The sequence below is a fragment of the Lampetra planeri genome, chromosome 26, assembly GCF_965212315.1.
Source record: "Lampetra planeri chromosome 26, kcLamPlan1.2.h2, whole genome shotgun sequence".
Classification (NCBI taxonomy): domain Eukaryota; kingdom Metazoa; phylum Chordata; class Hyperoartia; order Petromyzontiformes; family Petromyzontidae; genus Lampetra; species Lampetra planeri.
In genome coordinates this window covers 9697755-9723186 of record NC_136132.1, presented here as the reverse complement: position 1 = coordinate 9723186, position 25432 = coordinate 9697755, and the positions used below count along the sequence as shown (strand labels likewise).

The 25432-nt window shown below is 49.5% G+C and overlaps 1 protein-coding gene across 1 annotated transcript in view; it reads left to right on the top strand.

Annotated features, from left to right (window-relative positions):
- DNAH5 (dynein axonemal heavy chain 5) overlaps positions 1–25432 on the top strand; it is a 95514-nt gene that overhangs the window by 59451 nt on the left and 10631 nt on the right. The window contains exons 46-71 of the mRNA XM_078606740.1: positions 349–491; positions 1284–1418; positions 2079–2201; positions 2937–3150; positions 4596–4819; positions 6298–6496; positions 6769–6941; positions 7800–7930; positions 9519–9672; positions 10671–10938; positions 11867–11990; positions 12402–12509; positions 13085–13199; positions 13534–13710; positions 14464–14667; positions 15073–15252; positions 15747–15884; positions 18191–18326; positions 19517–19614; positions 20450–20668; positions 21104–21259; positions 21808–21990; positions 22373–22616; positions 23468–23582; positions 24171–24361; positions 25059–25180. Coding sequence (XP_078462866.1) covers positions 349–491; positions 1284–1418; positions 2079–2201; positions 2937–3150; positions 4596–4819; positions 6298–6496; positions 6769–6941; positions 7800–7930; positions 9519–9672; positions 10671–10938; positions 11867–11990; positions 12402–12509; positions 13085–13199; positions 13534–13710; positions 14464–14667; positions 15073–15252; positions 15747–15884; positions 18191–18326; positions 19517–19614; positions 20450–20668; positions 21104–21259; positions 21808–21990; positions 22373–22616; positions 23468–23582; positions 24171–24361; positions 25059–25180 — 4274 coding nt within the window. The remainder of the gene's footprint in view (positions 1–348; positions 492–1283; positions 1419–2078; positions 2202–2936; positions 3151–4595; positions 4820–6297; positions 6497–6768; positions 6942–7799; positions 7931–9518; positions 9673–10670; positions 10939–11866; positions 11991–12401; positions 12510–13084; positions 13200–13533; positions 13711–14463; positions 14668–15072; positions 15253–15746; positions 15885–18190; positions 18327–19516; positions 19615–20449; positions 20669–21103; positions 21260–21807; positions 21991–22372; positions 22617–23467; positions 23583–24170; positions 24362–25058; positions 25181–25432) is intronic.

Below are 25432 nucleotides of genomic sequence, written 5' to 3'. Positions count from 1 at the left end.
AGAGTGGCAGCGTGCAGGTGGCGCAACTGCCCCGGTGCAGTTGCGCTTGCCTGCAGCCTCGAGAGCTATGTCGCCCATGGGTGTGAAAAACAGAATCAGAATATGTATTTATACTGCCAATGTTGTCCAAAAACAACATTGCATTTATGAAGCAACTACGTGGAGCCGCATTGCCAGCATTAGCGCAGCACGCGAGGTTCGGCGCGGCGCGGGCAACGGTTGACGCGGCGGTGCGTCGTGGGAAACGGGGCGAGCCGGTGTTGCGAGCGGCGTTCCGCAGGTGACGCATGGTGTGGGGCGACCTCCTACCCCCCCCCCACCCCCTCCCCGTGGCGGTGCACGGCGCAGGGCAGTGGGTGCACTGGAGCTCGCGCGTGGAGGAGTACGCCTACCCCGGCGACCACACGCCCGAGTACAACTCCATCCTGGTGCCCAACGTGGACAACGTGCGCACGGACTTTCTCATCCATAACATCGCCAAGCAGGGCAAGGCGAGTGCCGGACAGCACCCACTTGACTGCCCCCCCCCGCCTCCCCACCTCTCTCACCGTGTGCTGTGAGGAAGGGACATTGCCTAAAACGTCACCTCTTGTTATACTTTCTTTTCTTTTTAAGGCCACTGTTATTGATGAATCTGTTGAGATTTTATTGTTTGTGTCACAGTTGCCCTGTACATCAATGGTGGCTCCTGTCTCCAGGTTGTGGAGGATACAAATGCCACCTTAGTATTCTAGTCCGACGTGGCATCTGCAGGTAGATTAATGGGAGGGCTGAAATGCAAGGCAATTGTGTGATGATTGATGGTGATGACGATTCACCAGTATTTCTTGTCAAGTCTCAGATTTACTTTATTCATTTTAAGTTTGCAGTGATCCTTCCTCCCTCTCCTCTGTCATCTCACTTCCCTTTACGGCATGTTGTCTCCGCCTCAACAATAAAGTCCTGCTTCTTACAAAGTCCGCAGTCAACCTATGTTCCATGGAAGGTCGTCGCCCTAAACCTTATAACACCACAGTCTATTTTAAAACTTTTGAGCGAGAACTAAGGGAGGAGGATGGTTGAGGTGGCTCCTCTTAGCTTTCCACAACGATGTTTTAAAGGGTGACATCAATTTAACATCACACCCAGTTCCCCGGTCAATCCGCACACATGCCTCATCCGATCCTGGAAACCCCTCACAATGGTGGTTTGTAGCCTCCTCAACCTGAAGCTGCGAGCTCACGACGATGTCGACTGGGATAGCTCACTCTGTCTGTAACGTCTTGACGTGTTTGCATGTGCAGAGCGTGCTGCTCATGGGCGAGCAGGGCACGGCCAAGACGGTGATGATCAAAGGATACCTGAGCAAGTACGACCCAGAGACGCACCTGGCCAAGAATCTCAACTTCTCATCGGCCACGACCCCGCTCATGTTCCAGGTGCGTTACCCATCCAGCTCCTCCCAGCACACCAACAACAGCAGCTGCCGTTCGCCTCTAAGTGGCAGTGACGTCACCACGGGGCTTGTGCCACGCCAGGTGCACTTTGAGGCCACGTGAAGTTTCATAGGCTCGCTGACAGGAGGTCACGGGATAAATATAGGTGCCATGGGTTGACTGGCTGAGACGACTGGCAGATGCATCGCCTGTGCCTCCAGCACATAATGGGTGCCCACACAAACTTCCCCTTTCACCCCTCCCTGAAAGAGGTGCTTCTTTTTTTATCATAAAAATGTAACCAATGTTTTAGCAACATGGGATGAAGTATGAGATACTGGGATATTGTCAAACTTGGCCTTGGAGGAACGGTGTTGACTCTGCAAACAACTTTGGGAGGTAGCAGAAAGAAGAAGGCCATGAGCAAATTGTGGCAGTATCAGCGGTATTGGCCGTGGTTACTCCCTCGTCGTAAAATTGCAGTTACATCGCCATTGCAATGTGTGGACAGAAATGGGAGTTTTAAAGAGGTTTTTCACACGGTCGTGGCTGTCACACGGCAGTGCTTTTAAAACTAGATGCCGCGAATGTCACTCCGGAGCTGCTTGTGTCTCATTCTCCCCTCTCGCCTTTGTCTCCTCCCCCCTCCTCATCGTCGCGCAGCGTACCATCGAGAGCTACGTCGACAAGAAAATGGGCACGACGTACGGACCGCCGGCCGGGAAGAAGCTGACCGTCTTCATCGACGACATCAACATGCCCATCATTAACGAGTGGGGCGACCAGGTGAGGCACGGAGCTCATTCGTTTGACTTTCCTTTGTCGGTTCGCAGACCATTGTCAATCCACTGATGGATAAAGGCCTCCCCACGTGGAGTCATTTACAGGGGCTTGTTTTGACCTCCGATTGACACAGTTGGCTACGTACGGTGCAAAAGAAGTTCAACGTATATACATACATGGACATATTTTACCACTCTGGTCAGTCTGGAATGGTGACGTCGGTAGTGAGCGAGGAGTGGTTCAGATGTCACTTGCCACTGATGTCAGCCATGGCAGGGAATTGAACTAAGGTCATCAGGGTCAAGGCACATTACGTGAACCGCTGTACCACCACTCCACCCCATGTCATGAGACAAATAATCCATTCACAAATATTGCGAAGCAGTGATAACGATAATTACTTATCTACGCAGGAAACCTAATATTTTGATATTTTTAAGGAGGGTCCTGCATTGTATGCTTTTAATATTAAGATGTTTTCAGCCAATTAACGAGTGTTCATGCATGTGGAAGGCTCAGCCCTCTGATCCCTGGACAAGCCTGGCAACCTCTTGAGTTTATCTATGAACTCCATCAATGATGCACGACAGAACGACGCGCTTGACAGCGCTGTGTCATTCCGGCGACCTGGTTGTGCCATCGGTAACGCGAGCATCTTAGGGGAGCGGCACAGCTCGGATGCGTGATGGGTGAGCGATTCCAAACGGGGCTTTGCGGCCCCATTGCCCATTGGTGCAGGTCACCAACGAGATCGTGCGGCAGCTGATGGAGCAGGGAGGTTTCTACAACCTCGAGAAGCCGGGCGAGTTCACCAACATCGTGGACGTGCAGTTCGTGGCGGCCATGATCCACCCGGGGGGCGGCCGCAACGACATCCCGCAGCGGCTGAAGCGGCAGCTGTCCATCTTCAACTGCACGCTGCCCTCCAACGCCTCCATCGACAAGATCTTTGGTATGCATGTACACGTTATGTTTAACTTTTTTTGCACGGTACGTAGCCAACCGTGCGGCTCTCTTGGTGAGCGAATCTCGGGTCCCCTCACTTGTTCATGCTTCCAGTTTGGACCAGCCTAGGAATCTGTTCCCCTGCCACGCTTACCCAGCCAACTCTAGTTTCATTAAATTACTCAATTGGGATGACACATCGCAATCATCGCCCCCCACCCCCCCTCTTTTGTGAAAACTTGGCAGGACTCTCCTGAAAAAGAGTCATGAGACAGAATGAAGGTTTCCTGGGTAAAACAAAAACATCTCGAGGTAATGTTTTGGTTTCAGTTGATTTGGTGGCCAAATTTAGTGGATAGGTCATGAGTGGCAAAATTCTGTGTGGCTGTTTCAGATGGTAGAATTTAATAAGGGTTACATGAAGAATGGCCAATTCAGAGGTGGCTAAATCAAGAGTGGCCAAAACAGCGGTGGCCAAATAATAAGAGGCCCAATGAAGATTGACAAAATCACGAGTTGGCCAAATAAAAAAGTGGCCAAATTAGTGGTGGCCAAATCAAGAGTGGCTAAGTCAAAAAGTGGCCAAATCAAAAATTGGCCAGATTAATAGTGGCCAAATGAAGTGTGGCCAAATCAGTGGTGACCAAATTAGTGGTGGCCAAATCAGAAGTGGACAAATTAGTGGTGCCCAAATCAAGAGTAGCCTAATTAGTGGTGGCCAAAGCATAAGTAGCCAAATGAAGAGCGGCCAATTCAGAGGCGACTAAATCATAAGTGGCCAAATCAGTGGTGGCCAAATCAAGAGTGGCCTAATCAAAAAGTGACAATATCAATGGTAGCCAAATCATTAGTGGCCAAATATGTGGTGGCCAAATTGTGAGTGACCAAATAAAGAGCGACCAAATCAGTCGTGGCTAAATCATGAGTGGTGAAATGAAGAGTGGCCAAATCAAAAGTGGTCAAATTATGTGGCCAAATCAAGAGTGGCCAAGTCAGGGATGCCAAATTAGGGTTGTCCAAATGAAAGTTTGCCAAAGATACACAGCTTGTCAGAAACATGTTTACTTGTTTATGCTGGAACCCATTGGCCAATCTACCACCAATTCACCCTGCGCTGCGGGCAGTGCATTGCCTGCCATCAACTCACACTGACAAAGTGTGGTGAAATATGGCCTGCGGAACATGGGGGGAGGCTATCCTGCATATAGGATGATCACAAGTGAAAACCAACAAAGTGATACAATTAACAACATTTTTGCAAACGTGTGCGACATTGCGCATTTTATTTGCGAAACCTGGCTTTGTCTCAGCTGGAAGCCCAGTCCCGGGATTCAAACCTAAACATTGAGCCATTCTGATTCAGTGCCGCCCATCCTGCCCCCTCTGACCCCCTGGCGCTTGACGATGATAATGATGACTGAGCGTCGCTGCCTGCCGCCACCGCCGACGCAGGTGTGATCGGCACGGGGCACTACAGCGCAGCGCGCGGCTTCGCGGAGGGCGTGCGTGCCCTGGCGGCCCAGCTCGTGCCGGCCACACGCCGCCTCTGGCAGCTCACCAAGATCAAGATGCTGCCGACGCCGGCCAAGTTCCACTACGTGTTCAACCTGCGCGACCTCTCGCGCATCTGGCAGGGCCTGCTCAACACCACAGCCGATGTCGTGTCCTCGCCGGAGGTGATTCCAGGCTTGCGGCTCTCCCCGCTTCTTTACGCACTTTTTAGCTATTCAATTTTGTTTGTCAATGTCCATGCGTGTGATCCATACGTTAAATCAGGTCATGCACACCATATACATATGTTTATGTTTTTAGTGTGTGACAAGTTTGTGTCACTTTTCAGTTATATATGTATGTATGTTGAACTTTTTTCGTACCGTACATAGCCAACCGTGCTAATCGCCTCTTCATTTCATCATTTCCATCCCGATATGCCTTCAATAACTGCGCAGAGTATGTGTATACATCTACATTTCCCAATTATATCCATCAAATAATGATTTTATTTTAATGAGCACAATTTGAATAATAATATTATTTATTATCTTCCTACGCTTGTTTACCCAGGAAAGCCCCACTAAGTCTCATGACTCTTTCAGGAGGGTCCTCCCATATTTTTGTAGTAGAAAGGCGATGATTGCCACGTATATTCCAACGAAGTAACGATTTTGTAAGTAAAGATAGTTATTGCACACTCGAAATGAAGGACGTGGGCAGGTGCTCCAAATCGAGGGCAAGCACATTTATTTATTGTGGTTAATATTAATCTTGGGAAGAACCGCACCGTCACTCTGTAAAATGCAACAACACGTGTGTTACAACCAGCCTTGCTCCCGAGCTGCCATTAACCATGTGACTGGTATATCCGCGTGGTCCTTGAATAACCCTTTCTCTTAAACCCAATTCTACTACTGATAAACCATCTTTGTCTTTGACAATCACATTTGCACATCACTATTCGACTATTACTTTAATCCTAAGCTGTATGTCTATCTATACCCTCCACTTATATCGGTATATTACACCCATTATATGTACTGTATGTGTACAGTATACGTACTGTATCTCACCATTGTACAGCTTACTACTTTACATGTGTTCTATTCTCAATAGCATTGCAAGTAGTCATACTCTGGGTACATGGGCATGGTTATAGACTAAACAGTATTAGAGTTAGAGAATTACAATGACAGTAACTAATTACAGTGCGTCATCCCTTTACAATGCACAGTGCTAAAACGCCTCTAATTGCATATATCACAAACGAACAATTCAAAGCCAAGCTTAAAGTCTAGAACAAGTCTAGAATAAGTCCAGAACATTTATATAACGATCAAAAACAACCTTTGGGTCCTTTACCTGTCAAATGCAACAACGCGTGTGTTACAACCAGCCTTGCTCCCGAGCCGCCATTAACCATGTGACTGGTATATCCGCGCGGTCATTCAATAACCCAGCCAGCCACCTACAGGCCCGACTCAGTCATCACATGCTGCTGTACACACATGCATTGATGCACTGCACAGCACATCAGGACTTTCACAGAACCACACTTTACTCTCTTGCTGCACAAGGACATACTTTAAAGAGTGATCCATTCCTAATGTGCCACATAGTACCGCAGTTGAACTTTGCCCCGTGACCCGACCGTCCGCAGCTGCTGCTTCGTCTCTTCAAGCACGAGTGCGAGCGGGTCATCGCCGACCGCTTCACATGCGCCGAAGATACCGACTGGTTCGAGGAGCGGCTGGCAGCCGTGGCCAGCGAGGAGCTGGGCGCAGCGGCGGGGGAGGCCCTGGCGGTGGGGGAGAGGGCCTTTTTCGTGGATTTCCTCCGCGACGCCCCGGAGGCCACGGGTACGTGCATGGCGGGGCCTGACAAGCTCAGATATGTTTTTTGTTTTTTTCACTTTATTTGGCTGATTCCAGCTCCGAGCAAGTTAAGACAGATTGGCGGAGCGATCATGGTGCACCGCGGCGCCCGGGTGACACCAGCGGTGGTGAAGAGCACGGGGTCACAGGTCGCGTAACCCAGAAGCAGAGACAGGGCCTCCACACTCGGGTGATATCTGCTTCGGTTCATGTCGCTCTGAACAAATGAAACTGAATCACTTCGGCGTGTCCCGCAGGCGATGAGCCAGAGGATGCCGACTTCGACATGCCCAAGATCTACGAGCCGATCGCGTCGTACGACGAGCTGCGCGACCGCCTCAACTTCTTCCTGCAGCAGTACAACGAGAGCGTGCGTGGAGCCCGCATGGACCTCGTGTTCTTCACAGACGCCATGCTGCACCTGGTCAAGGTGCGGTGGTGGGCCACGGGCGCGTGTGTCCGCATGTCTGTACACGGACGTGTGTGTACGCGTCCGTGTGTCTGTACACGGATGTGTTCGTACGCGCACGCACACGCAGGCGCACGTCCACTACGGTAGAAGTGGCCGGGCCGGATCAGGGGAGCCAATGGCAGGATGAGAACAATGAGTTAGCGCTGATTTCTGAGGTCCGGGGTTTCGGTCGCTCGTGGCTGAATTGCATTCGCAAGTGAATTAAGTTGCTGGTCTCAGCCCAGTGACAGATAAATGCACAAAGAAACATCGTTCAAAATCTTCTTGGTTCTTTCGGTAAAGTCACGTAAAAGGGAAATAATAAAATAATAAAAATAAAAAAGAACCAAGAAGATGAATCCCTGCAGTCACGAAAGCTTTAAATCGAAATCTTTCAAAATGTTGGTTACTGCTTGATAAATCACGTCACGTCTGTGTGGCCACCCCACTCTGAATACTACCTTTCTTCTCATTCATATATATTTGAGCTCTCAATCAGCTCAAGCCTCCTGTAAATCACTTGACTTCTGTGTGGCTACCCCCACTCTGAAAAAAAAGAAGCAAAATTGTTGGTTACTGCTTATTTTAGTTTATTCCAGTACTGGGTGTTACCAATTTGAGTTTGATGACATTCGATGGGCACTCTTTGCAGGACATATCGTGTGGATAAAGAGGCCAATAGAAGCGACTTCAAAAGTAGCTCTGTGACTTCATCTCTCACGCATGGTGGTGCACTGCTCGCTGTGGTAGCTCAGAAGTGGCTATGTGACATCGACTTCCGGTCTGCAAACCACACAGAATGTAACATGCTATATAACACCGCCATCCGCCCTGCAGATCTCCCGCGTAATCCGGACACCGCGTGGGAACGCACTGCTCGTCGGCGTGGGCGGCTCAGGCAAGCAGAGCCTGGCACGCCTCGCTTCCTACATCGCCGGCTACAAAACCTTCCAGATCACCCTGTCCAGGTCAACATCCTCACCCCCACCACCACCCCCCCCCCCCCACGTGTACACGGTACCGCTGCATAAGCTATCGCGGTAGTTCTGCAAGGCTCAAAGTGCACCTAGCCTGGCACAAGCGTCGTGGTGACGTCACCGCCACTTAGTGGCGAATGGCGGCTGTTGTTGGTGTATGGCTCTCCGACGATATGTCATTGGGCTGTGCCTGGTGTCGTCCGGCACGATGCCCAACATATTCAGTTTGATTTGACATTCAACACTTTGCAAGCTGGTGAAGGCAGGCAGCTCAGATGTGCGTGCGCGGAAGTGCAGTGCGACAAAGGATTTGGCTGCACCGTTCTCTGCTGACTGCCAGGCAGCACAGCTCCACGGCCATCTGGTGCACACAGTGGTCACTGCTTGGAGCACTATGCAGGCTCACTTCTGCTTAGCTTCCGAGATCTGATGAGATCTGTTGAACTGGGCCCTGCAATTACCGCCGGGAAATTACCCCTTTAATCATCTCCACGGCATACATTTTTTTCTCTCTCCTTCAAACGAGATTGCTCGCGCGGCAATTACTGCAATGATTTGCATAAACAATTCATATCCCGTGCAATGAGTACAATTTTATCTACATATCTATTAAACTAATGCTGTAATACCATTATGGTTATTTTTCATCAATATCCCAGACTTGATTGCTTCCACATGAAATCTTCTCTGAAATTAGCGTTTTAAATGTGCAATCCCTGGGAGACACGCTTTGCTTACCGATGTTGGACCCGTGAGTTTCTGTTCTTCTCTGCTGAGCCCCATTTATTTGCCTTTGGTGCCCTTTTGCTTCCTATGATGCCATCAGATGACCCCATGAGGATCCTCGCCATTCACTTATACAGTCTCCGAAGCTTCACATGATACCCTGCACCATTCTTGTGAGGTTCCCTGTATTTACCCAAATCACTCTTGTGATTTTTTTTATTTTTAGGATGCCTTTGGCCATACCTGTATTCACCCCATGGTGCCGTGGGCCATTCGTGTCGGGTCCCCCATGGTTGACTCGTATTACCCATGTGACTTCACCGATGCTGCAACTGTGCCTTCCCGTAATCTCCTTGTCTGCCCCTACCCCTGTCAGTGGGCACCACGATGGCGAGATGTTAACATCCTCGCCTAGTATACAGGAGGTCGTAGGTTCGATTCTGACCCTGACGCCTGCTGTATATTTGGCGTTTATGTGTCTCTCCTTCTTTGGCCTTGTGGATTTTTCTCAGGGTCCTCCGGTGTTTCCCTCCACATTTAGAATCCACGTGCATTTAGAGTATTTGGCTGCTATAAATTTCCACTTGATAAGCCACTTCGTTGAGCTATCATTTGTGGCCAGGTCGCTTCTGAAAAAGAGCTATATAGCTCAGTGGGCTCTACCTGGTAATATAAACAATAGTTTAGTTTAGTCTCAGTCCATGCTTCTCGGAGTCCCTCATGGTCACGGCTCCGCACCATAAAGTCCGGGTCTCCCCACTGACGGCTCCATGCATCTCCGGCGCTTCGCCACATCGCTGCGCACCGACTCTGACGCCGCCGTACTAACCCCCATGGTGACCCCGGCGAGCAGGTCCTACAACACGTCCAACCTTCTGGAGGACCTGAAGGTGCTTTACCGTGTGGCGGGGCAGCAGGGCAAGGGCATCACCTTCCTCTTCACGGACAACGAGATCAAGGACGAGGCATTCCTGGAGTATATGAACAACGTGCTCTCCTCTGGGGAGGTGAGGCCAGGGATGGGGCAGAACAACGCGTTGATTTGTCTACTCATGATTTAAAATTTTCCTGTTTTAGGATTTGCTCATGATAAACAATATACAGAGACTCCTCTACTTATGAACAAGTTAGGTTCCAGAGGTCTGTTCATCAGTCAATTTGTTCATAGGTCAAACTTTACTCCTGTCGATTCCAAACATGTTGTATGGCATGTATACTAAACACAGGGCTTTAAAAGTTGTACAATCTCCTGTAGATGTAGATGGCACTGGTTCTCCACATTCTGCTGATGTAGATGCCACCACCGCCATTGTTTGTGCAGCGGTTGAACTTACGACTCTCGGTCCGAACAGGGACCTGAACATACGGACAGGTTTGTTCGTATCTCTGAAAGTTCGTAAGTCGAATGTTCATAAGTAGAGGAGTCCCTGTATTATGCTTGTATGTATGTTGAACTTCTTTGGCACCGTACATAGCCAACCATGCTAATCGGAGGTGCACCTATAAACGTATAGTAATATACGTCTGTAGGTGCTGTGTTTAGTTCCAATCGCAATTTGGGATCAGCACAGCCCATCCTACGGAATGGATACAATTTGTATAATTTCGTAGAAAGTTAACAGTGGTCAATTGGGAACCTGGTTCAATCACAGGAGGCTACATCCCAGAATCGAACCCAGGTTCTTAGCGGTGTTGGTTCAGTGAGCTCACCGCTAAGCCGACTGGCTATCCAGTTGCTCATATTGGAGTAGCTATTGGGTGTGTGGGTGATGCAACTGCTTTGGAGCCCTCAAGGCCTGAAGGTCATAGGCGGTTGGCTTTCAAAAAGCTACTAATTAATTTATTGCATCAGGGCCCATGCCAACCACACTACATCGAGTTCCACTCTTTCTTAAATGACTTCACAAATTCACTTATAACATACGCACCTCTTCCCCTCTACCTCGACCTCTCCCTGCCCCCCCTCCACCACAAACTCCCTCCACCACCGCCACCACCACCACAGGTGTCGAACCTGTTCGCTCGTGACGAGATGGACGAGATCCTGAGCGAGCTGGTGCCGGTGATGAAGAAGCAGCACCCGCGGCGGCCGCCCACGCAGGAGAACCTGCACGAGTTCTTCATGACGCGCGTGCGCCTCAACCTGCACGTGGTGCTCTGCTTCTCGCCCGTCGGCGAGCGCTTCCGCACGCGCGCCCTGCGCTTCCCCGCGCTCATCTCCGGCTGCACCATGGATTGGTTCAGCCGCTGGCCCAAGGACGCGCTCGTGGCTGGTAAACTTAAACCAAAAACGAAACAAATGTTTTATTTTACCAGGAAAGGCCCACTGAGCTATAAAGCTCTTTTTCAGAAGTGACTTGGCCACAAATCATGTCTCAACGAAGTGGCTTATCATCGTGTGGAAATTTATAGCAGCCAAATACTCCAAATGCATGTTTCTAAATGTGGAGAGAAAAGCCGGAGGAAACGGAGAAAAAGCAACGCGATCATGAGGAGAGACATGAAAACTCCAAATATACAGTCATCAGGGTCAGGATCGAACCCACAACCTCCTGTATACCAGGTGAGTTAGTTAACATCTCGCCACCGTGGCACCCCTGATGGAGTGGGACACCGGCGCTGGGTGGCAGTTGCCATGGTTTTTGTTTGTTGGGTTTTGGCCGCACCACGTTGAGTCGAGTTGAGGTGTGCGACGATTCACCCACCCTTTCCCAAGTGACCTGAGAGGTATGGCGAATTGTCACGATTTTGGGCATCGTGATTCAATACGAGAGCCGATTCAAAGCTTGCGGGTGCAAGTACTAGCTTTAGCCAACTCAAATCAACATCCTCAAGTGGGTCAGTAATATGAGTGCCATTTTATGGAAATGTCAACATGAACCCCCTTAATAATTCATATAATATAATGACACATTTATATTTATGTGATATAACCCAAAAAAAACTCCATTATAGATAATATTGGTCGCGAAAGCCTACTGCGTGTTAAAATGAACACCCTTGCTGTACTGCCACCTCTTAACCACCTGGCAGCGCAGAAAGGTGGTAAGTTTCACAATTGTATCCACCATCCCTTACCTCCAAAGTGGTGGATCACAGGCATGCACAGCCACAGTACCCAACCTCGATACTCATGCTAGACTGTCGGACAAGTGGATGAGCAGACGAGTCATCCTCCGTGCGTTGCACATTGCCCTCCAGTGTCGGAGCACTTCCTGTCGTCGTACACCATGGACTGCACGGTGGAGGTGAAGCAGGAGGTCGTGGCCTGCATGGGCTCCTTCCAGGACGGCGTTGCCGAGAAATGCACCGACTACTTTCAACGGTAGGGCCAGGGAAAACACACAGAGCACCGGCAATTTATAATGCACACGATATTTCACAGATATAAGTGGTGATATGCTGCTGCTGTACCTGAGCACAAACCTTGTGCAATGACCTGGAACCAGTTACCGGCAGATGTTCTAGGTCTATCCTTGAGTCTGAAACAGTTTTACAACAGACTGAAAGCAGTGTTGATCTAAAGCGCTCACGCTGTGTGATCAGCTCGGCACATTCGTGATGGACTAGACTGGTAAGAGTGCACGATAACAAATGCTAAAAGATATTATGGCGTCAAATTGGAGGGTAAATTACTCAAAGACCTGACAGACAGGGACACGGTAAAACATAACCTCTGACCCGAGCTCTTCGTCTCTCTCCTCTCTCCCCGATCCGTCGCGCTGGGCGATTGCAGGTTCCGCCGCTCCACCCACGTGACGCCCAAGTCGTACCTGTCCTTCGTGCAGGGATACAAGACTGTGTACAAGGAGAAACACACGGAGGTGCAGACGTTAGCGAACAGGTAAGCCCTCCCCGAGACCCCCCCTGAGCCCCCCACTACATAGTGAACCTTCCCGCTAGGCACGTGGAGTCTTAACTCTGACTGCCGTGGGATTCCTGCTTCAGGTTTACTCAGAGCTAAAAACTAGTACAGCACCGACTGCAGTTTGTCAGTAAGTTTTAGGGTTTGGGAGGTTAGGTTGTGTGTTGTGCATGCATATACACGCGTGTGGGTGATGTTTACGCTTGAGTAGTGTGGTGCAGCAGTGGTTAGTTCACTGCGCTTCAAACCCGGTGATCTGAGTTCGACTTCCGGTCACACAGCTAATTTCAGTGACCAGTGATATCCAACCCTGTCGTGGGCCTTCCCTAGGTTGACTCAGCCCTAAATGAGTACCTGCTGCAGTATTTTAAACATCAGAACAGGGGAGACAAAGTCAGCTGGGTGAGTTTCTGGCCTCACTACTGCTTTGTGTGCCGTGCCCGCCTTCGTAGGTGCTCGCTAACAGCACTTGCCCCAAAAGCCCATGGAGTTCTCCACGAGGGATCTTTGTCTATGTGTCTGTGTGTCTGTGTGATCTACACGTGGGGTGACAGGATGCAAATGGGGCTGCAGAAGCTGAAGGAGGCCTCGGAGTCGGTAGCCGGGCTTAGCGTGGAGCTGGAGATGAAAGAAAAGGAGCTGCAGGTGGCCAATGAGAAGGCTGACAAGGTACGTCACTGACACGACGCCGCTACGCGTCACTACGGCATAATGGCAAACCACAGGGCCATATGGGTAAACAAGGGGAGGGGTCTCATAGGGGCAGTTCAATGCATTTTTAAGAAATGCTAAAAGAGAAGAGAGGACAGCACTTGCCCCAGGAGGTTCAGGCATTTTGGGAAAACTAAAAAAAAACGCTTTTCCCCAATTTTTCCTGATTGAGCCATCATCATCATCATGTCCCGAGACGAAGTATCCGTTCAGAACTCTCGCAGAGTGGTGCGACCCTTTGTTGTTGGGGAAAGGCCCACGGTAGGCCCGTGCTGTCCCCGTGGTCGTGCAGGTGCTGAAGGAGGTGACGGTGAAGGCGCAGGCGGCGGAGAAGGTGAAGATGGAGGTGCAGAAGGTGAAGGAGACCGCCGAGCGGATCGTGGACAGCATCTCGGTGGACAAGGCCGTGGCCGAGAAGAAGCTGGTGGCTGCCAAACCGGCGCTGGAGGAGGCTGAGGCAGCACTGCAGGTGCACGCCAGTGGTTTAGATTTGTAGAAACAACATTTTCCCCCAAAATGTATCCCAATTGTGCCATGTCATGAGATGGAGAATCCAACCGTTCGTATTAGAGAAGGGCCCACGCAAGCGGATTTCAGAGAGCTACTTCTGAGACACATTCATGTGACTACTGGTTCACACAGTAAGGGCACCAATTTCCTACCCTGCCACTGCAGAGTAATGTTTGTCACATCACAGTCAAACTGATATTTAACATTCTCAAAGCTGGAATGCAGCCAAACCAAGTGCAGAACCAAATTTGACGTTACGGATTTTTTGTTATAAATTTAACACATAGGCTTTCACGACCAATATTATTCATAATAAAGGTTTTTTTGGGTTCGATCGCGTATATATAAATGTGTCGTTCACCAACCACCACCCGACACAGCCAATTGGTAAGGTTTGTCATTTAAGAAAAACGTGCCAATTAGTGACTACTTCAGCACACCGGTGTGTTGGAGAGTAAACCCATGACATTTACAATTTGAGTACGACCTTTATGCACTTCCTCGTGACCAGGCTGAGGAAATTAATTCACTACATTTGATTTGAGAACCTGGTTTAATTATAAGCGGCTGCCTGGATTTAAACCGAGGATCTCATTGGTGCCAGCTCTGACTTGAGCTCCCTGACTTCAAGTCACGTTCATCACCGCTGTACAACTTCCTCCTATCTCCTTGCCTCCCTCCCTCTCTCCTTACCCCCGTTGTGCCGTCAAAGACGATCAAGCAGTCGGACATCGCGACGGTGCGCACCCTGGGCCGTCCGCCGCACCTCATCATGCGCATCATGGACTGCGTGCTGCTGCTGTTCCAACGGCGCGTCAACCCCGTGCGCATGGACCCCGAGCGCGGCTGCGTGACGCCGTCCTGGCAGGAGTCGCTCAAGCTCATGACGGCCGGCAACTTCCTCGGGTCGCTCAAGGTGTGGGGGCCGTCTGGGGAGGAGGAAGCATTTGGGGGAGGAGCCGGTGTGGGTTCTTTAATATGAGACCTCGCAACATGAGAAGTCCTCTCTCTCCCCAGGGAGACCTAACACAGGGGAGGTTCTCGCCTAAAGAGGGCCCTCTCCCAGAGAGACCTCATTCAGGGAAATCCACCCCGTGGGGGGGAAGCTCCGCCTAAGGAGACCTCAACCAGGGAAACCTCACCAAGGGAGGGTCCTACTCAGTGGGGAATCTTCATGAGAGAAATCTCTTTCAAAGCGGTTTGTGGTATCTCAGCGCGTGCTTGAACAGCGCAGCTCTAAGTTTAAGGATTTCTCGAAACACTCACGGATCAGAGGTGCTAATCTCAGCTGCCCATCCCCCCCTCTCACCTCTTGCAACAGCAATTCCCTAAGGACACAATCACGGAGGAGGTGGTGGAGCTGCTGCATCCGTACTTCGACATGCCCGACTACAACATTGACACGGCACGCAAGGTGTGCGGCAACGTGGCGGGCCTGTGCTCCTGGACCAAGGCCATGTCCTATTTCTTCGGCATCAATAAGGAAGTGCTGCCCCTCAAGGTGAGCATCCAACCCCCCACGGGGAGACCTGCAGCTTCCTGTAAACTGTTCCGCTGCTGGACAGGCGTGTGTTTTCCCCACACCCACCTGAGGTGTTGATCGACGGCTGCATTCGGCCTTCTTGACAATGCTGCTGCCTCCATCGTATTATGGGTATCAATCATTATCATTAGCCGTGATCAATCAACTGCTGGTTGAAGGTCTCCCCAAGCCGTCATTCTCACGGTCCCACAATGTGAGAATATGTAGGCTACACGGAGGACTCTTGTTTTGGTGTTTGTGGGAAGCAGTGGAGCAGTGACCCACGCACTGTACAACGAACCCGATGAACTGACTGAGTTTCCCCGGGCATGATTAAGTGATATCTAAACCTGCCATGGGACTTCCTTAGGTCAAACTGAGCCATAAAATTATTACCAAACGCGCTTCTGTGTGAACATCGGCCCGGTGGGTAGTAGTGTATAATCATGAGGCGTTGTCTGTTCCGTTCGCAGTCCAACCTGGTGGTGCAGCAAGGCCGCCTCAACATCGCGATGGGCGACCTCCAGAGCGCTCAAGCCGAGCTGGATGCCAAGCAGGCCGAGTTGGATCTGGTGCAGGCCGGATACGAGAAGGCCCTGCGCGAGAAGCAGGTGGGGCACGGTTCCCAGAAGCAGAGGCGTAGCTAGGATATTTTGCGCCCGGGGACGAACTATAAAATTGGCGCCCCCGCCCCCCGTTTAATTACATTTTCCTTTTACATCGAATAAGGAATAACAATTTACATTTTAATAAAACATTGTATTTAAAGAAGCTAATTTATAGAAATTATATTACATGGCTCACTCAGTCACTGTCGTAGACTGGTTGACATAGTCTACAAGAGATTAATTTTTCTTGATTTCACTGTCGCAAGCTGGTCAATCACGTAATCAAAATCTGTTTTTTCCAATGTTTCTCTTTCAACGCTAAGAAGAGCAAGATCGCTGAGACGATCTTGTCCCATTGAAGCACGCAAATACGACAAAATAAGTTTCAATTTGCTGAACGACCGCTCACAGCTTGCAATTGAAACTGCTATTGTTAATACAATTTGCAGTGAAATTCGCAAATTCGGAAATATGTCGTCTCCATAAAACACAATAAAACCAAGAAGATCCAAAGGATTTTCTGGTAGAACTTCATTCCGGTTACTGAGCAGCATTTTGCAATCTCCAATTTCTGTGAAAAATTCGTGGCCATTGATGTCGGTGTCATAGAAATTTCCAAAATCTGTGCAATTTCGACGAATTGCATCGACATCTGTATCGGATATAAGAGTTTTGACGTCCAGCAGAAATCCAAATTTTGTGTTCAGGTCTTTTAGTCGTAAAAACCATGTTGACATCTCCTGTTGAAGTCGATAAAATATGCTCTTCATAACGCGCACAATTTCTTCTTCTGCTGAAAGTCCTGCATCTCTTGCCAGTTCTCCTGGCATCTTCCGACGTCGCCTAATTCTTCTGTCCACATCGATCCCCCAGGCTATGCATCTTGTTTTGGCGTTTTCTGCAGCAACTTGGCTCAAATTATCACGAAGCGTGACAAATTCATGCTCCAAAGATTCAAGATCAGTTGCTGCTTCCTTGAAATTCATAGTAGGATCCTGTAAGCGCTTCTGAACACGATCAATTTTTCCAAGAATGACATTCCAGAAATGTAATAAAACTATGAAGTTAAAATTTAATATGCATGCCTGTAACTGTTCTGCATCACTTCTGGTTTCAGGCATCATAGTTACTTCCTCCGATAATTTGTCTAGCAGCCCTACTAGTTCATCCAGTCCTTCATAGATAGCTTTAACAGCTTCTGATCGTGCACTCCAGTGTGTTTCAGGCCGTCGTAGTTTCCGCCACCAAAAAACAGGCCAGTGACTAATGCTGAAAGACTGCGCCTGTCTGTTGTTTGGGACGTTCTTCCATGTAAGTTCTTAATAGGTGCGCGTACCAAAATGTAATTACATGACATGTAGGCTGTGTGTGGCAGGATATATTCACTTTAAGATGTTTTTTGTTCATGTTTTAGTTTTTTGTTTGTTGCGGTTGCACCCGATTCAAGAGCCGAATGGCTCACAGGGCTATACCTAATAAATTAACTTGAACTTGATATAAACTTTTAGGTTGAGGTGTAGATTTGTGCAGTAGTTTCAGGCTGCCGCGCCCGCCGCAATAAGTTATAATGTAACGTTGTAAGCCTCATTTTGGCGCCCCTTTACCTTGGCGCCCGGGGACATATGTACCCCCCTGCCCCCCCCTAGCTACGCCTCTGCCCAGAAGTTGATCTTAAGCCAGGGGTAGGGGAACCCATGGAACCACGCGCCGGATACGGCCCCATGATGGGACTTCATGTGGGCTGAGGCCACATGAGCCCTCCCACTTCAAATTGGCCCACACATTAAAAATTTAAATTTCGCCATAAGTATCCTAGCCACACTAATTAGGTACTAGAGTGGATTATTTTTGACCTGGAAACAATGTGTTTCAGTAAAGGTGAGCCCTAATTACTTTTGCATTTTCATTGGATGAGGCTATGTTGTATGTTAATGTGTGGTTCCTATTTGTCCCACAGTCAGGAAAAGGCTCCCCACTTTGGTCTTAATCCCTGACCTGTGGTCCTAACCCACTCTGACTGACCTCCCCTGCTATAATCTGCTGTCTATACAGGCTTCAGTGGTCAGGGTGAAATCATCAGCCTGGTTGCCACACGTCAAGAAAGGAGATGTCACTAGAGTAGTGGACTGAACTTCTCTGCCTGGAGCTCATATTCTTTGGTTTTCTGACTTTCACATTCCAAACATTCATCCCAATACAGCACTCCTTTGTGAAAAGGAGTCTTGAGACTGAGCAAGGCTTTTCCTTGTTAGACAGAGGACGTTGGTACGAATATTGTAAACGCTGACGAACATTGCCTGCCCGCGCAGGAGCTGATGGACGATGCGGAGCGGTGCCGGCGCAAGATGCAGACGGCGTCAGGGCTGATCAGCGGCCTGGCCGGGGAGAAGGAGCGCTGGACCAACATGAGCAAGGAGTTTGCAGCCCAGATAAAGAGGCTCGTGGGTGAGACGGGGCCGTGGTGTGGTGGTGACGTGTGTGTGTGTGAGAGAGAAAGTAGCTGATAGTTGCTCACTAACAGCACTTGCTTTGGTTCGACCAAGTAAAAATAAGGGAGGCAAACGCATTACCATCGTGTCAAACAATACACAGAAACGTGGAAGAAGCACCAAGCCTTTGTGCATCATGCAAAAACCATCAGCAGCTCCCGAAGAAGTATGTTGTGGTCGCCATCAAAATAAATTTGAGCAAATATGACCGACTTGACGAGCAGCCATGATACGGATATGACCAACTGTAGACTGGTTTCATCCTCTTTAGGAATCATTAGTCCAGTATCGTTACCAATTGTCATCATTAGTGGCTTTGCACTCCCACGTGGAAGGAGCAAGAGAAGCAGAGGCCGTCCACACGAGCAGCGGACTGACAGCGTGAAGGAGGAGGACTCGCGAGAGGCAAGCGTAGGTCCGCAGGAAGCCGTCTCCCTGACCAGAGAAATGGAGGAGTGGAATACAATTGTCCAGGGCTCAACATCAGCCGCCATTTGACGAACAATGGAGGAGAAGAGAGGGCAGCACTTGCCCCAGGAGTTCAACCAGGTTAAATAAGGGGATCTTTGTGTTTATGTACTATAAGGGAGTAGCTATTGCATCCTGGTGAATAACATTTGCACGGGTGTTTGTATGTGGGGAGCGGCAGTGTAGCAGTTAGCACGCTGCGCTATGAACCTGGCGACCCGGGTTCGATTCCTGCTCACGGCCAACACCAGTGACGATGATCTGAACTGGTCCTGGGCCTTCTCTAGGTCGACTCAGCCTCAAATGAGTACCTGGTGCGGTGTGTAAACATCGCCACTAGGGAGACAAAGGTGGCTCGACATGGTGTTGGCCACCCATCCCCTCGTGTGCCCTGCCAGCCTTCATAGGTACTCGCTAACAGTCTGTTAAAGTTATACAGGGAGTCTTTGACTTTGTGTGTATAGATACTCTGCCTTAAATGTTAGCTGGTACCGAGTGTAAACATCAGCACTGGGGAAACAAAGGCAGCCAGATATGGTGCTTGCTACATCACCCCTTTGTGTGCTTTCATAGCACATGCCCCAGCAGTCCAGATAGCCTGCACATGTGCGCTCAACACCGGGTGATTTGCTGATAGCCGGTGTGTGTCGGTACGTGCGCATTTCTACCTGGCACCAGGGGATGTGCTCATGGCCACGGCGTTCCTGTCCTACGCCGGCCCCTTCAACCAGGAGTTCCGGAACCTTCTGCTGGGCGAGTGGCAGCGCGAGCTGAAGGTGACGACACACGACCCATGGCGATCCAACGGCGCTTTGCACAATACAACAACGAGCGTTAGCACCCACTGCCGGCACTGTCCGGGCTACGTATTAATCGAGTCTGTTTGGGTCAGTGACACGGAAAATAGCTCCACATCCAGTATATGCAGGGCTTCCCAGAGGTTCTTAGAAGCCCGGATCAGAGTTCCACATCGGAGCCCCTGTTTCCACCATCTGCAGATTCACTGTGGGGCCTTCTTTTGTGTGAGGCCCAAGGGAATCTTCCCTGTTGCCCCCCCCCACTCCCACCTCTGGGTGGCCCTGAGTAAACCTGTCACTACGGCTGGGGCTATTAGTGACGTGCCACCTATTCCAATCTACCAGCGACACAGAAATGTATTCCTCAACCAGCACAAAACACGCAGTATTTCACTATGGCTACTAATCACACAACCCCGGTCTACTGGCGACCTGGAAAATCTTGAATGGGAAATTTTAAGCTCTGGGCATGGCGATATAAATGCCTAAGCCTAAGTTCGATCCTGACCCTGATGCCTGTATATTTTTAATTTGCATGTTATCCCCGTGGTCGCATCAATTTTTCTCCGGGTCTTCTAGTTTTTCCTCCAAATGTAGAAACATGCGTTTAGAATATCCACATGATAAACCACTTTGTTGAGCTATCATTTGTGGCCGGTCACTTCTAAAAAACATATATTTTGCTCAGTGGGCCTTACCTGGTCATAAAACATAATTTTATAAAAGTTCAGTGTAATAATTTTTAAGCCACCTCTCTAGGGTTAAAACGTTCACAATTCCCCTAACGGCTCCATCATCCCCGCGGTGCCCGAAGGTGCGGCGCATCCCCTTCACGGCCGAGCTGGTGCTGAGCGAGCTGCTCAGCGACAGCCCCACGGTCAGCGAATGGGGGCTGCAGGGCCTGCCCGGCGACGAGCTGTCCGTGCAGAATGGCATCATCGTCACCAAGGCGGCGCGGTACCCGCTGCTCATCGACCCCCAGACGCAGGGAAAAACCTGGATCAGGAACAAGGAGAAGATGAACGACCTCCAGGTACAGGAGCGCTGCGCGTGGCCGGTGGCGTGCTGTGGCTCCGGTTCAGGTTAGGCAGTTAGCACAGGGTTGTCACCTGATGGCGATCTTGTGATAACTGGCTTGAAAAATCTGTAAGTGTTCTCAGGATTTTTCATCAGTTGTATAACAACACACCACTCAAGACAACGGATTTACATGTAGTTCTCCCCGCATATGGCATGGTGAATTATTTGTATTCCTATTTCTTCCCCCAAATTTTTTTCCCTTGCTATTTTTTATCTCGATTATGCCAATGGCTGTCACGATTCGAGACGAAGCAACCAGATGGGAGGAGGGGGAGGGGGGTCAACCCTAGCGGCACCAAGTGACGGCCGGGATCACCACAGGGTTCGTATACCAGCACTCATGCGGGGCCGCTCGTTGCGGACGTCCGTTTTGCACGTTGCCTGGCAGGTGACGTCCTTGAACCACAAGTACTTCCGCACGCACCTGGAGGACAGCCTGTCGCTGGGCCGCCCGCTGCTCATCGAGGACGTGGGCGAGGAGCTGGACCCGGCGCTCGACAACGTCCTCGAGAAAAACTTCATCAAGATCGGTTCCACCTTCAAGGTGCGACTCACGTGTGTCCTCTATGCTCACTGAAAAAGCAGTATGAATAATATAAAAAAATTTGAGTAGGTGGCCGGGTGGCTCAGAGATCAGGGCACCGAGCTGGCACCGCTCTGAGATCTTGGGTTCACATCCAGGCAGCCAAAGAGTGTAGAGAAATAACGGGTTCAGTCCAGTTAACAAGGAATGTGCTAAATTCCAGGTTTGAATATTACAAATAACAGTTTGACTTTTATGCAGCCAACATTTATTCTCGGTGGCAGAGCGGGTGGGTTGCAGAACTTAGAGAAAATGGAGGCAAAAGTATGCTGAAGGTGCGGATGTAGACCACACAGGAGAGAATGTCCCTATAGGCAATGAGAAGAAAACAGCTTCCCAGAACCCTCGATCTCTGTTTGCAGATGAGATCGTGAGTTTCAATGAGGACACTCACCTGCTCAAATAAAAATAAAAAAGTCGTCGTAATAATTGGGACGAGCACGTCACGTGACATGTGGGCGAGAGGTGGGAGAGTGAGACGAGCACGGGGGGCTGTGTCGATGCTACAGGTGAAGGTGGGCGACAAGGAGGTGGACGTGATGCCCGGGTTCCGCCTCTACATCACCAGCAAGCTGCCGAACCCGGCCTACACGCCGGAGGTCAGCGCGCGCACCTCCATCATCGACTTCACCGTCACCATGAAGGGGCTGGAGGAGCAGCTGCTGGGCAGGGTCATCCTCACCGAGAAGAAGGTTCGGAGACACTGGTGGAAACCAACAACGGTTCCTCTGGATATTTGTTCTTGAATATATATATACGAGGGTCGCCTGAGAAAGTAATGCCCCCACTTTTTTTTGTCTCGGCCAAAATGTATTGAAAAAAAGTGTAAACCTACCCATAGAATTAGCAGATGTATGTGTGTATGTTGAACTTCTTTCACGCCGTACGTAGCCAACCACACTAATCGAAAGTATTGGTTACATGCGCATAACTTTTCTACATGAATGGCCGCAGACCGCACCTGGCCTGGATGGCAAACCATCGCAAATTATGGCTCGCCATCCAGGCCACGCGATGAGCCAGCGCCAACAATTTCCCGAGCTCTGCCGTCCTCCATATATTGCCGTTGCGCAGGAGCTGGAGAAGGAGCGCACGGAGCTGCTGGAGGATGTGACGTCGAACAAGCGGCGCATGCAGGAGCTGGAGGACAGCCTCCTGCACCGGCTGAGCAGCACACAAGGCTCACTGGTGGATGACGAGAGCCTGCTGGGTGTGCTCGCCTCCACCAAGCGCACGGCCGAGGAGGTGACGCAGAAGCTCGCCACGGCCGCCGACACCGAGCAGCAGATCAACACGGCGCGCGAGGAGTACCGGCCTGGTAGGACGCCGCTCAGACTGGGATGCAGCCGCTCGCCTGTCTCACAGAAGACAGATGCTGATGCCACTGTCGTTTTGTGTATAATGCCAATTCGAATATGTGTGTTTACAGCATCTAATGTATATTGATAAAAGTGTTTTTTTTTGACGCATTGGAATCTTGCTTTTCGTTGTAAAGTTCAGCTTTCAAAAAGCACTCCTAACCACTCTCATCTGCTTTTTTATTTAATATTTTTTATTGCAGTCCACCTTCAGCAACTGCCCTAGTAATACACACTCTGTTGTGCATTACAGGTTTGTCCCTCTGACAGATATTTACAGATTCTAGATTTGAAATTGTTGTGACTGCAAGGATCCATACTCTTTGGTTCTTTCAGTAAAGTCACGTAGGTGAAAAATAAATAAATAAATAAATAAAATAAATATAAAAATAACTAACATGTCCAGATGTTTCGAGAACTTGTTGTACGTAACTTTTGCTTTCGTCTCATCTTCATCTTGAGGCCAACTTTGCAGCCTTCTTTATTATCTTCTTGCCGATGGTGGCATTAGATTTCAGAGCTAAATGCCAATGTCAAGGTGTGCTGGCCATGAAAAGTTTTCAGAAGAGCGTTTGTGGAGTTTTTCTATTACTCTGTTGAAGGAGCGCAGACAACAGTGGACGACTATATGGTCCATGTGGGCCTTTTTATTCAATTCTTATAACATTTCCAGAAGTGTATTCCCATTGAACGCTATAACAGTGCCAACGTGAACGTTAAATAAAATAGCTAAAAGTCTGAATGGTTGGCCAAATGCGTTGGGGCTGCTATTAATGTACACGTTTGTTCCCCCCTCTTCCCCTGTGAGCAGTAGCGACACGGGGCAGCATCTTGTACTTCCTGATCGTGGAGATGAGTCTGGTGAACGTCATGTACCAGACCTCCCTGCGCCAGTTCCTTGGCCTCTTCGACATTGGCTTGGCCAGGTACCCGCTGGGACCACCACGTGACCACATGGGATCTTGTAGGAAGATGTAGCCTGGGAGGTGGCCGGATGACTCAGGGATCAGATCATTAAGCTGCCATCACTGCCATCGCTGGATTCAAATCCATGTAGTTGCAGACATCGCCAATGTCTGCACAAAATAACATTATTCATACGAAGTTTGGTTCTGCGCTTAATTTTTCGAAATACCACCTCTGAGAATTAAAAACAACAGTTTGTCTTGTGATCAATATGTATCTCTCTAGCAGGGATAGGTAGAAAGATGTTGCTCCCTACTGTGTGGATGCGAGATCATTTACACAGATCTCAGAAGTAGCTTCGTGATATCTACTTCCATTGCACAATTCTGTAACGTGAAAGGTTGCACTGCTCTGTGAGAGATCCAACATTACTAATTGCCCCCACGATATGAGACAAATAGCACAATTGTGATAGAAGTAGGCAAAAGAGACAAATATTTGATAAAGATTGGAGGCTGTCTTGTGTCTTGGGGAGCTGTGCGTGCGTAGAATCAAAAATCTGACCCACCCACGCCTAACTGTTGTCACGTAACCTCTGCTGTCTGCAGGTCGGCCAAGAGCCCCATCACCAGCAAGCGCATCAGCAACATCATTAAATTCATGACCTTCGAGGTGTTCAAGTACGCGGTGCGTGGCCTCTACGAGGAGCACAAGTTCCTGTTCGCGCTGCTGCTGGCGCTGAAGATCGACATGCAGGCGCGGCGCGTGAAGCACGAGGAATTCCTCACGCTCATCAAAGGTGGGCACCGTCTCCTGCCGCGGCAGTGCCAACGAGCACAGGGGGTTCAGTCATAATAGAGGGTTTTTTGGGTTAGATCGTGTAAATGTAAATTTGTCGTTAACCCACCATTACCCGACACAGCTAATTAGTAAGGGTTGTCACGTAAACAAAATGTGACAATTAGTTACTACTTCAACACACCAATTCGTTGGAGAGTAAACCCACATCATTTACAATTTGAGTACGACGTTTCTCTGGTAATTACTACCAGCTTCATCAGGCGATTTTAGTTGGGAAGCCTACATGTTACATTGTAGGAGTTCATATTAATATTTACCAATGAAGGTTGAAAGTGTTTATGTATTAGCTTCATCCGTCCATCCATCCAAAAGAGAGGACCGCGATAAGTCTAGTAAAGATGATCTGCCACGAATGAACCTATCGTATGAAGTTGCGTTGCTATGAGGGACTTTCCTGATTGAAAACTGAAAATAATCCCTGGGTTTACTGAAGTAATAATTTTAAAAAGTTTAATTACGATCACTCAGAGGAAACATAGATTTTAATATTTTGGCTGACTGGCCTGCATGAGGAAATATTCAGTACTTCGCTCAGTAGTTCCTGGTTTAAGCTTCTTTCTGCTATAGCTGAACTTTCCACAGAATTCTCGTTTCTTGAGGTGCGCCATGAGAGGCCATTTTGACTTCGGTTGTAGGCGGCGCGTCGCTCGACCTCAAGACCTGCCCTCCCAAGCCCGCAAAGTGGATCCTGGACCTGACGTGGCTGAACCTGGTGGAGCTCAGCAAGCTGCGGCAGTTTTCGGACATCCTCAACCAGGTGCCGACGCACTCTGCCCGGCGGTGGTGTCATACCGTGTCGTCCCGCGCGTTGTCCAGCGCGTTTGTCCGACATTCCCCTCCATCTTTGCTCGAAGCTTCTTCAGCATGTGCCGAAAAGTTTCGAACGTCGTGCCAAACAACACGCGGCACAACCCAACATCACATCGGAGAGAGACACAGCGCGACTGTGAACACGTAAAGGGTAGCATTACTCATATCGCTCTGTTGGTGGGCCAACGTCACATGCCCA